The sequence below is a fragment of the Saccopteryx leptura genome, chromosome 3 (assembly GCF_036850995.1).
Source record: "Saccopteryx leptura isolate mSacLep1 chromosome 3, mSacLep1_pri_phased_curated, whole genome shotgun sequence".
NCBI lineage: Eukaryota > Metazoa > Chordata > Mammalia > Chiroptera > Emballonuridae > Saccopteryx > Saccopteryx leptura.
Genome location: NC_089505.1, coordinates 103,414,047 through 103,428,080, shown reverse-complemented (window position 1 = coordinate 103,428,080; position 14,034 = coordinate 103,414,047). Strand labels below are relative to the sequence as shown.

Genomic DNA, 14,034 nt, shown 5'->3' with positions numbered 1-14,034 from the left:
GCCCTGACCACAGCTTCCGGTCTAAAGGACCAGCGCTTCAGGCTGAGCATGACTTGAGTCCTACCAGGCAGGAGTGGCATTGGGACCACTAATCACCCTCCAGAAAACACTCTGTCTCAGGCCCCTGACTCTGGCATATGTGCCTGGGTGGGGTTCAGGAGGAAGTTTATAAGACATGCCCCTTCCTCTAGTCCCTAAGATGTAACGGGGGCTGGGAGGGTTGGACACGAGGCTGGCCTCACCTGACATGTGCCCTACTCTCTGGCAGCCGGAAGCCATTGCTGTGGAGGTGCAGGCCATTGGACATGCCATTGGACACGCCATTGGTGGACATCTTGCCATTCTGAACTTCTGGAAGGGGATGGGGAGAAAGGAACAGCAACAACTCAAGAAGAGGTCCTCATTTCTCCTTGGCAGCCCTCCAGCTTCCATCACCAGGTCTGATGGTTCCATTCTGAGGCCATCCTCCCAGGGTATAAGATCCATTCCCAGAAAGCAAGTTCTGGCAGGCCGGCAAGCAAGGGCATAAAGAAAAGCCTGTGCGCCCTCTGCTGGCTGAAAGGGGACACAGCTTCAACTTGGCATTACCCTTAGCAGGAGTTGGGAATGGGGATGGGGATAAGGATGGGGGGATGGGGATAAGGATGGGGGGATGAGGAGGTGAGTAAATCAACTTTCGGCCCCAGTAAGAAGTCAATGAGGAGAATGATCCAGGATGATAAGGGAAGAGCAACAACTTCAGGTTCTCAAGAGCCAACCCATGGAAAGAACCTGCTTTCTCAGAGGGAAGTAAAAAGGGCTGTGACACAAATCTCTCCAACAGAACTTGTGACCTATTGTTATCTTCCCTCTTTACTGTGCAGACGGTGCATTTCAGAGAATCTACTCATTCTGGAGGATCACAGTCACAGCCCAAGGGAAGGGGCAGGTTTCTCAGCCAGAAGTGGCACACTCAAGCTTCCCTAAAGGACAACTAAAGGAGAACTTACCCCCTGAGGAGTGGCATTTTCTGGGTAAGAGGAAGGTGTACGGCCGCTGCTTGTACGTCAGGTCAAACAAATAGACCTAAAGTGGAGGGGTCAAGAAGAGGCGAGGCTGGGAGGCAAGCACGAGCAGGCCTGGGTGGCTCTCAGGCACACAGGAAGTGTTGAGCAGGGGAACCATGGCGTAAGGCCAGGAGGGGTTTCTAGGGAGCAAACCTCAGCAAGAAAATCTTCCTGGTTCCTGCTGGAAATACTGTCATTAATTAGAATCACATGTTTAAGCTGAAAAGGTCCTGAGAAGTCACAGAACAAAATGTCTCATTTTTACAGATGGGAAAACCGAAGCCTCAGAGAAGAGAAGCAATTTACCTAAAATAATACTGTTAGTACTTCCCTCAGTAAATATTACCTATTATTACTTAACATTTGTTGAATTCCTACTTTGCTCTAGAAACTATGTTTAGTGTTTTATATGACTTACTTCATCCCAGAAACCTTCCCATGAAGAGGTACTATTATCATCATCCTCTTTACAAATGAAGAAATGTACGTTTATCTAGGGCCAACCTGACCAGGCGGTTGTGCAGTGGATGGAGCATCAAACTGGGATGCTGAGGACCCAGGTTTGAGACCCTAAGGTCACCAGCTTGACCGAGGGCTCATCTGGCTTGAGCGCGGGCTCATCAGCTTGAGCGCAGGGTTGCCGGCTTGAGTGTAGGATCATAGATGTGACCCCATGTGCTGGCTTGACCCCAAAGGTTGCTGGCTTGAGACCAAGGTCCCTGGCTTGAGCAAGGGTTCACTGGCTCAGCTGGAGCCCCCTAGACAAGCACACATGAGAAGCAATCAATGAACAACTGAAGTGCTGCAACTATGAATTGATACTTCTCATCTCTCTCCCTTCCTGTCTAATTGTCTGTCCCTATCTGTCTGTCTCTCTCTTGCTAAAAAAATTATCTAGGGCCATAAAAGCAGCATGTGACAAGCCAGGACCCAAAATCAAGGCTGTCTAGCTCTGACCCACTCTGTAAGACTGTCTCTCCCTCACCCTTATGCTACCCTTGTCCGAGCTCAGGCACTCACCTATTCTCTATTCTGTTCTTTTGTACAAGATCCCACCTGACCTGGTATCTGTTTCACTTGCTGTGTCTTCCGTTAGCCTGGGATGGATTATAGTTCATACCTGTCTCCCTCGTGTTTATGATAATGCTAGTTCCAGAGTACAAGCTCACCAAGTATTTGTAGAATAAATGAATTTGCGCAAGACTTAGTGAATATCCTGACTTAAAAGGTGCAAACAGAAGATTTAGCAGGCTGCCATTATCTATAGACACTTCTCAAAACTGGCCCCAAACCAGGGCCTGGCTGCGTGCCTGGCCCCCAGAATCCCCTCCTAGGAAAGGAGCAGATGAGGAAACCAAGGCTTAGAAAATGAAGAGACTTGTTCAAAGTGACAGCGCACAGCTAGTAAACAGAAAGTCAGCATTTGAAGACAGGTCTGTCAGTTCTAAAACTTATGCTCAAGAAAAAGACCAGGCCAGGGCACCTCTCCGGGAATTCCAATGATGCCATGTCATTCCCACACTTCACAATAGTGTCACTCACAATAAGGCTACTTGTCTGCACTGTGGCAGCTGACATGAGGGACACAGCCCTGGCTCTGGGTGTGGGGTAAGGGCAGAGCCAGCTTGCCCAGCTGTACGTACCTGCTCCCCACCCATGTTGACCAGCAGCTCTGTGCCACTGGGGCTGAAGGTCACGTAGGTGGCAACCAGCACTCTCAGACGGTTGTTGTAGTCAGGCAGCTTCACTGGCAGATGACCTGCAGGGAACAGCCCAGTCACCCCAGTGTCAGGCTCCCAGGACCTCCCAAAAGGGGCATAGAGTTGTGTGAAGTCAGCCATCTTGATGATGATAGCAATCATCTTCATTATAAAAACAGGTACAAGTGTTGAGCCCCTATACCATGGGAAAACTGCTTTACATGCTTTACCTCATTTACTCATTACACCCACTTAATAGAAAAGAAATGAAGACTCATCCAGGCTTCATAATTTGCCAAAGGTCACATGATGGCTGGTTATGGCAGTCAGGATTCAAGCCCCGGTATGTCTGACTCTGAACCCCTTGCTACTGACCAGTGTGCCACACCACCTCCCTGCACTGCCTCAGAGTGAGCCAGCACCCAGTCACGAGTTTGGGGCCAGAGCTGGGCTAAGCCCTACCTGCTACGTAATACTGGGCTGCACCATCCGGAAGGGGCTTCTGCCGGTCACAGAAGGTGTGCACACCTGCTGAAGGGCTCTGCTTCATGCTCTTTCTGGTGGAAAGGCAAACCAGATTGGTTACAACGCCTAGTACTACCCTTGGTTAGAGCACACCACACCCCCTAGAGCAGGCGTCCCCAAACTGCGGCCCCCTGAGGCCATTTATCTGGCCCACCGCACTTCCGGAAGGGGCACCTCTTTCATTGGTGGTCAGTGAGAGGAGCACTGTATGTGGCGGCCCTCCAGCGGTCTGAGGGACAGTGAACTGGCCCCCTGTGTAAAAAGTTTGGGGACCTCTGCCCTAGAAGAAGACCTAAGTCCGTATCCCTGAGAGCTGCAGCAAGTACCTTTCTTCCTTCCCTCACAACCCCAAAGTCCCCCCAACTAGACAGCTGTGGACACACACATTGCAGTGATTAACAAGTACATCTTGCCAACTGTCTTGGTCCTTGTGACCACCCCCTTGTCCTCGTTTTACAGAAGAGGAAGTTGAGGCTCAAGGCCTAGTCCAGATCGTGTCATGTGTGAGGAGCAACAGCGTGCTCCCACGCCCATGAATGAAAACGAGGCAGGCCAGATATTCCTGCACTGGTCCCACGAGTCCATTAGAACCCAGGCTGGCAGAGCTGCTTGGGGCTGGGACTTCTGCGGAGGTCCTAATATAGTCTCCTTTTTTTTTTAAGGAACAAAAAATTACATGTACAAAAAAGAAATTCACGTACAAGATTATAGCTCTTACAAACACTCATAGTCAAAGAACAAGCAGGAAATACTATACACAGTGATTTCTTTCAGGTGATGGATTATGGTCACTTTTAAATCATACTTTTCATATTTCCAAAACAAGCATGAATTAAATTTTCTTAAATCACAGAAATTTAAAAACCACCTCAAAGAGAAAAGGGCTAGGCAATGAGGGGAAGGGGCCGCAGGTTCCTACCTGTGGTTATGGATCATGCGAATGTCGTAGAGCCTCACGAAGGGCCCGCTGGCCCCCACTGCCAGACAGTTGTTGTCCTGGGGGTTGACAGTGAGGCACTTGGCCTCCACCAGCTGGCCGCAGTACTCTGTCAGGTCGATCAGCACTTCTGAGTGTTTGCTGTTCTCCCGAAGGTCATACTGGCTGTGGGAAAGGACCGAGTTAGGGGACTCAGGGCGAGTCCACATGTGGAAGGCAGGGGAGAAGCAGGGCCTCGTAATGCTGGGTGATTGGAAGGGGCTCTGGACTGTTTGTAAATAATAAGAATGTCAAAAACCATTCTCACTTCTTGGTGCCCTCTGTGTGCCAGGCCCCTGTAGCAGGCTTCTCATACAGTGCTTTATTCTAACATAAGTCCTTTGTTTTTAAAAAGAAAAACAAAACAGGTGTCAGTATTATTGCTACTAAGTGCTATTACTACTACTTACTAACACTTAGTGAGAAATTGCTTTGTGTCCAGTATTGTCCCTATGTGTTGCACATGTATTATCTAATTAAATCGTCATCCCATCCCTAGGTACCATTAGAATACCGAGGTTCAAAGAAATTAAATAACCTGCCTGGGACAACACTGCTAGTAAGTGCAGAGCTGGGACAGCCTCCTAAGACTGCCCTGCTCCTTAATTCTAATTCCTGCTGTAAGTCCAGTTTCCTGTAGGAAACAAAAGAAGTATGGAGGTGACAAAAAAGAGAATCTGGAGATCTAAGAGCTACCCAGAAACACCAAGTGCCAAGAGAAGTCCAGGAGTCCCATCCAGGTGGCAAAGGTCATGCCAAACGTCCACCTGGAAGCAGCACACGCCCGCCGCGGCAGCTGGGGAGCCTTTTCGCTGCCGATACACAGGCACATACAGAAAGTGGAGGACACATCACCCTGTGCTCACCTACCTGTTGCCTAGACATTTGCAATGATCTCTTCACTGTTCACCTTCTCTTTCTAAACTAACTTTCCAGCTCAAAATAGCAGTGATTCCTCAATATTTTTAGCTTGAATGTACTTTTACTTTCACCAAACTCCTCAGCCTGGTTTTCAAGACCTGATTTCACATCCCTCTCCAACTGTGTTCCTCAGTCTCCTAAACGTGGGTCAGTTATAACTGCAGAACTCTATCCTGTACATGCCACAGTTACCTGCGCCCTCACAGACTCTGCTCAAGCTGGGGGTCCACTCTGCTTTACCTGCCCGTCCAAATCCTCTCTATTCTGGAAGGTCGGTTCATGTTTTCCTTCTACTAGGACAGCTCCCCTGACTGTGTCTGCACCTAAGTGCTCAGGCTGCTACCCACGCCCTTTCACGCGCAGCTTCTACCTGCTGCCCTGACACAGTCTGGTCAGTCAAGGTCAGCAGGTGCAACACAGAGTTGGACAGCCGCTAACCAAGTGCTTTCTGTCTTCTAAGTCCAGCAGGTCCTTGAATAACGCCTTCTTGTCATTCAGGGCTGTTTCACTATAACATTGATGGGAACTTAGGTCTTTTTTATATTAATTAGCCTATGGTAAAATCAGTTTCATTTTATGTTATTTCACTTAGAGTCACAGAACCTACTGATGACGTTAAGCGAGGACTTACTGTGCTATGCTAAGGTTTTACTGGCACTATCTCAATTTCAATGCTCAAACCCAAAAGGAACATACTATGATAATTCCCATTTTATAGATGAGGAAACTGAGGTTCAAGGGTGAAGTGACTTCCCCCAGTCAAACACTGAGTGACAGAGGTAGGACTTGACCCCAGATCTGTCTGACTTCAGGGCCCTGCTTCTAATTGATGTGTTACAGTTTAGACATGACTTAGATACCTCTCCTCCTCTGTAACAGGGAAGAGGGCACAAGGTCCTTTGGGTGGGTGGGTGGAGTCTTAACAGAGGCAGTTAAAACAGGTTGGGGAGATAAGGAAAAAGTTCTAAGGTCATATCTGAAGAGAGAAGTTAAAGAAGTACAATGAGACCATTTTGGGATGAAGGGAAGTAGAGTCAAAGGTGTGACAATACTGGCCCCTGGGAAAGGGGACAGTCCACTTTACCATTTCTGGATGACTCTTCCCCTCACAGGCATTAATTCACTGACTAACTGTTCAAGAGAATCGTATCAAGTGTCTCTATGTGCCAGGCACTGTGCTGGGCCCTAGGGACAGAACACAAAGACAAGACAGACACAGAGCTGCTCTGAGAGAGTTTACTATTCAGTAAGAGGTACAGACAAGAAAGCAGACCACCCTGACTGGTGGTGGCGCAGTGGACGAAGCGTCGACCTGGAACGCTGAGTTCGCTGGTTTGAAACCCCGCGCTTGCCCAGTCAATGCACACTAGAAGCAACTACTACTACGAACTGATGCTTCCCACTCTGCACCCCCCACTCCTCTTTCTCTTATTTCTCTAAAAAATTAATAAATAATATCTTTTTTAAAAAGTAAACCAAAACGTAAATAAAATAACTACAGATGGTGACTCGAGTTACAGAAGATATAGCAGGTCAGTGAGACAGAAAGTAACGGGAGGGGTCTCCTTTAGGATGATCAGAGAAGTGCTTCTGAGCGGGTGACTCTTCAGCAGATCTCAGGGTAAGAAGTCCTGCACAGAAGAGCGGGGCACAGAGGAAACCAGCTGAGGGAACAGAACAGCAGTGTGACAGGCCGGAGGAGGCATGCGTCTGAGGTGGGGGGCCGGCAGGCCTGCACATAGCGCAGGAGAGGACGTGGGGAAGGCGAGCAGGGGAAGCACTGTTCCCAGCCGAGCTTGCCCACAGACAACCGCTCTGGGCAGACTAATGAGGCTGGGGCTCTGCTGGAGGGAAGGAGTCAGGCCTGTGGAAGGAAGTGGTATGGGTAGGTGTGCATGAGGGGGGCCAACGTGCAGGGGGAGGCACAGGCCCCATCAACGCCTCCGGCCCTTACCGGATAAGCCCATCCTCAGCGGCACTCCAGAATGTGTTGGGCCACATGGGTGCTGTGGCGATGCGTTTCACCCGGTTTGTGTGGTCTCCAAACATGTGGATGGTCTCCTTCACCGTCAGGTCGTGGACATGCACCTTCGAGTCAGCTGCCCCCGTGATCAAGATGCGGTCCCCGGCATGAGGCAAGAACTGCTCCGAGAGAGTGAAGGAGAGATTGGCAGGTGGTGGAGGTAGGGTAGGCCAGGGAAGGACACTGGCCTGGATGTTAGAGCCCTCCTTCCCTCTCCATATCAGATAAGAAAATGAGCCCATTCAAGACAAAGCCACAGAAAACTGTGGGCCTCAGACATCAGCCCTGAGGCCTAAGGGACAAAATCGGGGCACACACCTTTACTTTGCCAGGGTAGTCCTGACCTATGCCAAACTTTTTCCTCTGATTCTTCCACAGATTGAGTGAATGGTAATCAGAGCTGTCACTATTTACTAAGCACTTACCATGTGCTAAACAACAGGGCAGGCAGTTTATCTTAGTGATAGTTAAAATAACCCCTGACCGGTGGTGGCACATTGGATAAAGCGTCAGCCTGGGATGCTGAGGACCCAGGTTCGAAATCCTGAGGTAGCCAGCTTGAGTGTGGGCTCAGGACATGACCCCATGGTCGCTGGCTTGAGCCCAAAGGTCGCTGGCTTGAAGCCCAAGGTCACAGGCATGGCTGGAGCCCCCAGTCAAGGCACCTATGAGAAAGCAATCAATGAACAACTAAGGTGCTGCAACTATGAGTAGATGCTATTCATGTCTGTCTTGTCTGTCTCTCCTTCTCGCTAAAAACAACAACAAACATAAAAATCCCCTTTAAGTTTGGCACTAACATTCAGCATGACTATGTTGAAACTCAAGTCTGTCTGACTCCCATATGCTATACTGCCTCATGTCCACTATTTAAAAGCCTGGGGGTTAGCTAGTAAATCAGTCTTAACATGAAAAGAACTTTCAGTGTTTTAAGGGAGTGGGTGTTTTAAATTAGTTCATGTATTTCTGGAGAACAATCTGGCAATAGGTAGCAAAGATAAAAACTATTTCTATTGTTTGACCCAAAACTTCTACTTCTGAAAAATAATTTGAAAAGAACAAGACCCTACTATTCTAATGAACTTGAGAACAAAATATTCCAAATGACATACAGTAAGAACAAAATAGTCACAAACATAGTTTGAATAATAATTTTTAAAAAGTATGCTGTTCTGGACAGAGACTTGACTTGGGGGGTTGAGCATAAAATACAGTGCACAGAAGATGTGTTGTAGACTTGTGCACCTGAAACTTGTATAATTTCGTTAAACAGTGTCAGCCCAATAAATACAATTTAAAAAAAAGTATGTTGGTCTAACACCTCGTTTTGAGGAAGAAAAATATTTGAATGTGGTGTTAGTTGGGTTCCTCTCTTCTTTCTTGAGTTCAAAAGACTAAATTATCTGTTTTGTGAATTGATGTTTCTAGCAACCCACAAGGCTGAATGGGTGCTGAGGAGGCTACTACTCTGCGTTTAAACAACTATTGTCCCACTTGACTTAAATGGTCAAGCAAAAGCAACAAGTCACTCTTCCCACATATACTTCTCTAATGGCTCACTAGGTCAAGGGCTAGATAAAACATAGGGAATTTAGCAAATTTTAGGGACAACTAGTAGTCTTTAATGCTGTTTGGAGATAGCATATACTCCGTGCACAAAAAATAAACAGGCGAGCCTTGGGAAAAACTTGTGGCTGCTGCCACAGTCACACACTGTAGCTGCCACTAGGAGGAGCTCGTGGGTTAAATACAGAGGTGGGCAAAGTAGGTATACGATTGTATGTGAAAGTTTATTCCTGTATTATTATTAATTATTCTATTATTTTCCATATGAACTACTGTTAGCCTACTTTTCCCCATCCATGTAAGTATATCTAGTATTTTAATACCAGAAAAGAGAGGGCTTTCCAAAGGATATCCTCACTCTCACATACATCCCTTATAGAATTTCAGAGCTGGAAAGGTCCTTAAAGGTCATTTTGTCCACCCTTAAACCTGGTAGATAAAATTCCCAGAAGGCAGAACACCTCAGTGTGAGTACATTTACTACATCCTCAGAGGGCCCATTCTACCTTTTTCAAATTGCTCTAAGCCTTAGACAGTTCTTTCCTTCATCACACCGGCATTTGCTTCTGCGGCCTGATAGCCACTTGTCCTAGGCCTGCTCTCTGGTATTGAAAGGAACGAGTTTCATGTCATTTCTACGTAATAGGTCTTCAGAGGTCTGAAGACACTTATAAGTTCCTTTCTCAACTCTTCTCAGCTCAACTCCCCTCCACCAACCAATCAGCCGACACATTTTCTATGAAAGGTGGAACCTGTGCCAGGTAACATCAACCTTGTGGATTGGTACTTCCTTTTTTAAGATTAAGTGATTTATTCACTCGTTTATTTGTGGATCTTAGGGATTCCTTAGCTACTACCTTTTTACAGATGAGCAAACAGGCTCAGAGAGGTCAGGTCATCTGCCTGACCTCATCAACTTCATAGCTTCCAAGGGAGTCACACAGGTCTTCCTGTAACTAAATTCATGCTCAAAACCATACCTCCCACCATCACCACTCACATAAATACAAACTCATCTAGAGCTGGCCTCTTGGCTCTAAAAGAGGAAGTGGAATATGGAAAAGAGATGGGGTTTCAGGAATCACCGTTAGATGCTCAGATCACAAAGGTGTATATGACCCCACGGGGTTCATGGGACGCATACCCTGCAAACACAACCATGTATACAGCCCAGCCATCCTGTTCACTTGCTCTGTGGCTTATCCTGCTCACCTTGACAGAGAAGATATTTGCAGTGTGGCCTGTGTGCATGGAGAGCAGCTTCTTATGGTGCAGTGGGTCCCACACAATTGTGTGCTGGTCATCGGAACCAGAGGCCAGCAAGCTGGAAGCAGAGTGAGGGGTTTTGACCTTGCCTCAAGTTCGTGGACAATGTCTCTCTACCCCACATTCCCAAACAATAAGGAGTTAAGTCACACAGAACTTAAATAACAGTATATGTCACAGAGTTTAAGGCTATCTTATAAATACTGGTCAATTCTCTTCTATTTGTCCTGAGAATTTGCCATTATTCCTTAAGTTTTGCATTAGCTTATCAAAAAGCAGGGTTTGAATGGTCATCCAACCTTCCATCAGTCTGGGCTTCCTTGTTTTACTGTGTGCTGATAATGACAGACTAAAGTACGCAGCAGAGAACAGCAGTCTCTTTTCACTTGGGTGTTCATTCCTTCGACCTAGGAAGAGGATTCCCAGCCTCCCACTCCCTTTCTCTAGCACCCCCTAGGTGCTCTAGCTTATACTTACTCTCCTTTCTCATTCCACTCCAGACAGTTGACACATCCTGAGTGACCCTGGAGGAGCGATGGAAAGGGACAAGAAGAGAGCCAGTTAGAGGTTCTCCTGGGGAACTCAACACCAAGAAGTGGAACTCAACACCAAGAAGCAGAACTGAATAGGTAAACTAACCTTTCCATCATCAATATTTTCCAGGTGCATGTGAGTGACCAGAACTTCATTAAACTGCCTGGCATCTTATAATATATAAAGCACTTTCATTTTCATGATCTTACTTGATACTAAACATCCCTGAGTCATAAAGGGCAGGTTTCATTGATCCCATTTTGCAGAAAAGAAAATTAAAGTTCAGATAATAGTAAGTAATAGGAAGTGAGATACAAACAAATTTCTGCTCCTACCACTAGAAGGGACATGTCAACAGTCCTTCAAGGGACAGCCCCTCAATCACAGAAAATTTCCCCAGAGAAGCATCTGACCCAAGGGCAGCCAATTAATGAGAAGGCTGATCTTTGATCTCTCATCCTTTCGGCGTATATTTAATTTATCAAGCACTCACTGCAAGCCAGGTACTGTTCAGATGGTGGAAGTGCAGCAGTCTACAAATCAAAGTCCCTGATCTTCTGGAACTTACTTCCAGTAGGTGGAGCCTTGAACAGTAAGGTACACTGGGCCAGTGTCTGGAGCTTGGGGATTTGAATTAAGAAACACTAGAGAGTGAGGCAGTTAACAAATGCTGAAGTTGAAAGCATACACAGAGAGAAATCTGGAATTATGAGGAAACAGAATCCATGAAAAGCAGCAAGTATGGAGTGGCAGAAACAGGTCTTATATGGGAGAAGAAGAAAACGAGTCACTAGGCATTCCTACATACTGTTCTATTTCCTCAACCTCCTCAATCCTAATGGTAACTTGATTTTCACTTAATTATCCCCCTGCCCAAATCAGACCATGTGTTTCAGGAAGGGTAAATCCACTGTTCTTTCCACAGTGACAGGGTCAGAAACTTAGTCCTAAGCGAAATTGAACATGGCATTCATTTGAGCGCAGGAATTGGCTCAGAAATGAGCCTGTGATCCCAATCAGATAAAAGGGGGACAGCTGCTGGGAGCTTCTGTGGAAGCAGTTTCCTCATTCACAGGAGAGAATGCTCGAAGTTCTGATGTGACACCTGGAATTGCCATCATGAGGGATGCCAGCCTGAGAGGGAAACTCACATAGAGGGGAAAGCCCAGCTGATGGAATCATAGAAAAATGAAGCCAGAGTGACCACAGTAACCAACTCAGATGTCTACTCTACTGGATTTTCACTTATGTGAGCCAATTGGTTCATTACTGTTTAAGGCCATTTAAATTGGGCTGTTACTTGTGACCCAAAATATCCTAACTGAAACTGATAATACTTTAACTCAGGGGTAGTCAACCTTTTTATACCTACTGCCCACTTTTGTATCTCTGTTAGCAGTAAAATTTTCTAACCACACACCGGTTCCACAGTAATGGTGATTTATAAAGTAGGGAAGTAACTTTACTTTATAAAATTTATAAAGCAGAGTTACAGCAAGTTAAAGCATATCATAATAATTACTTACCAAGTACTTTATGTTGGATTTTCGCTAAGTTTGGCAGAATAAATCTTTATAAGACAATTTACTATAGTTAAATCTATCTTTTTATTTATACTTTGGTTGCTCTGCTACCGCCCACCATGAAAGCTGGAACGCCCACTAGTGGGCGGTAGGGACCAGGTTGACTATCACTGCTCTAGCTCATTCTTCAGGTTTCAGTTTATAGGCATTTTTTCAAGATGCCTTTCCTGTTGTGTAAATTTGGGAGGGAGCCATAGCCTTCCTGTGGGCTCCTACTGTCACACTGTGTTATGGCTCTGTGTTGACATGGTTGTATGCTTCACCAGACTGAGCCCTGTGGAAGCAGGCTTTTGTGTATTGTGTTCACTGTATCCGCAAGGCCGGGTCCAGTCCCTGGTACATACCTGTTGCATAAATGAACGAATGAGTCCAGTGGAATTAACGGGAAGAATGAAGTGATATGAACAAATATAATTCCCCGACTATCAGTCAGAAAAGGCCTCTCCTCTGCCTTCTCTTTCCCCTTTGTTCTATAAAGATTCTCATCTGGGTTGGACCTCATTTCTTTCCAGGTTCTGAACTTACATACATTACAGACACATTTACTCTGTTTAAACTTCTCAGAGCACTTGCTGATCTGAAGCCTCTCATTTTCCCATGGCTTTGGTCACTCTTTCTGAGTTAGCATCATTTCTGTCATTGGCGTTCTCATTTTTTTGGCAGGCTGTAAATTACGTGTGCCTGGGCAGGGGGTGGGGTCAAATCTTGAGTCTGGAACTTCCCAGAGGTCCAAGGACCTGGAGAGACTGCTGCTAACTGAGGGCTTACAAAGAGGTAGGAACAGTGCTAAGCACTTGTGGTCAGCAGAACACTGACCCCCGCAGATGTCCATGTTCTGGTCCTCTGGAACCTACGAGTATGTCATGTTGGGTGGCAAAGGGACTCTGCAGACGTGATTAAGGTTAAGGTCCTTGAGATGGACTGTCCCAGATTATCCAAATGCCCAATATAATCACACAAGTCCTTAAAATCAGAGCTTTCTTGGCTGCATAGGATAGAGAGATGCAGGTGGGAAAGGGACTTAACCTGCTGGCTGTGAAAATGGAAAAATGGGTCATGAGCCTAGAAATGCAGCAGGCTCTAGAGTCTGGAACTGCAACACAGCCCTGCCAAGACCTTGCTTTCAGCCTGGTTAGTCTTCTGCCCTACAGAACTGTAGGATATGAAATTTGTGTTCTTTTTTTTTTTTTACAGAGACAGAGAGAGAGTTAGAGAGAAGGATAGATAGGGACAGACAGACAGGAACAGAGAGATGAGAAGCATCAATCATTAGTTTTTTGTTGCGCATTGCAACACCTTAATTGTTCATTGATTGCTTTCTCATACATGCCAGGTGGATCCTGGTTGGGGCACATGCAGGAGTCTGTCTCTCTGCCTCTCCACCTCTCAGTCGGTGGGAGGAAAGAAAAAAAAAGAAAAGTTAAACACGGATTTTCAATTGTGTTAGAGGGAGGGTTGGTGCCCTTAACCCCTTGCGTTATTCAAGGGTCAACAGTATTGACAAAAAAGGTCTACCGGAAAGTTCTGTCCACTTTTGGAATAAAACAAAATAAAAATTTTTCTTACCGTCAATAAACTTTATTAAATAATATAATTGCTATTATTATTAATGATTTCTTGCCAGTGTGAGGGCAATTTGTATATCCCATTTTTGAAAAAAAAATTTTTTTTGTTTTTTTTTGTTTATTTTTTTACAGAGACAGAGAGTGAGTCAGAGAGAGGGATAGACAGGGACAGACAGACAGGAACGGAAAGAGATGAGAAGCATCAATCATTAGTTTTTCCTTGCACATTGCGACACTTTAGTTGTTCATTGATTGCTTTCTCATATGTGCCTTGACCGCGGGCCTTCAGCAGACTGAGTAACCCCTTGCTGGAGCCAGCGACCTTGGGT

General features: G+C 46.1%; 2 protein-coding genes across 4 annotated transcripts in view; one reads left to right on the top strand and one right to left on the bottom strand.

The window, feature by feature from the left end:
• KDF1 (keratinocyte differentiation factor 1) overlaps positions 1–14,034 on the top strand; it is a 339,326-nt gene that overhangs the window by 63,116 nt on the left and 262,176 nt on the right. The gene's annotated exons all lie outside the window — the stretch shown is intronic.
• WDTC1 (WD and tetratricopeptide repeats 1) overlaps positions 1–14,034 on the bottom strand; it is a 61,487-nt gene that overhangs the window by 10,045 nt on the left and 37,408 nt on the right. For both annotated transcript variants that reach the window (XM_066375556.1, XM_066375557.1), the window contains exons 4-11: positions 10,501–10,547; positions 9,970–10,081; positions 7,123–7,310; positions 4,191–4,373; positions 3,209–3,303; positions 2,690–2,805; positions 990–1,065; positions 243–351 (exon numbers count right to left, since the gene is read on the bottom strand). In XM_066375556.1, the coding sequence (XP_066231653.1) occupies positions 243–351; positions 990–1,065; positions 2,690–2,805; positions 3,209–3,303; positions 4,191–4,373; positions 7,123–7,310; positions 9,970–10,081; positions 10,501–10,547 (926 nt within the window). The remainder of the gene's footprint in view (positions 1–242; positions 352–989; positions 1,066–2,689; positions 2,806–3,208; positions 3,304–4,190; positions 4,374–7,122; positions 7,311–9,969; positions 10,082–10,500; positions 10,548–14,034) is intronic.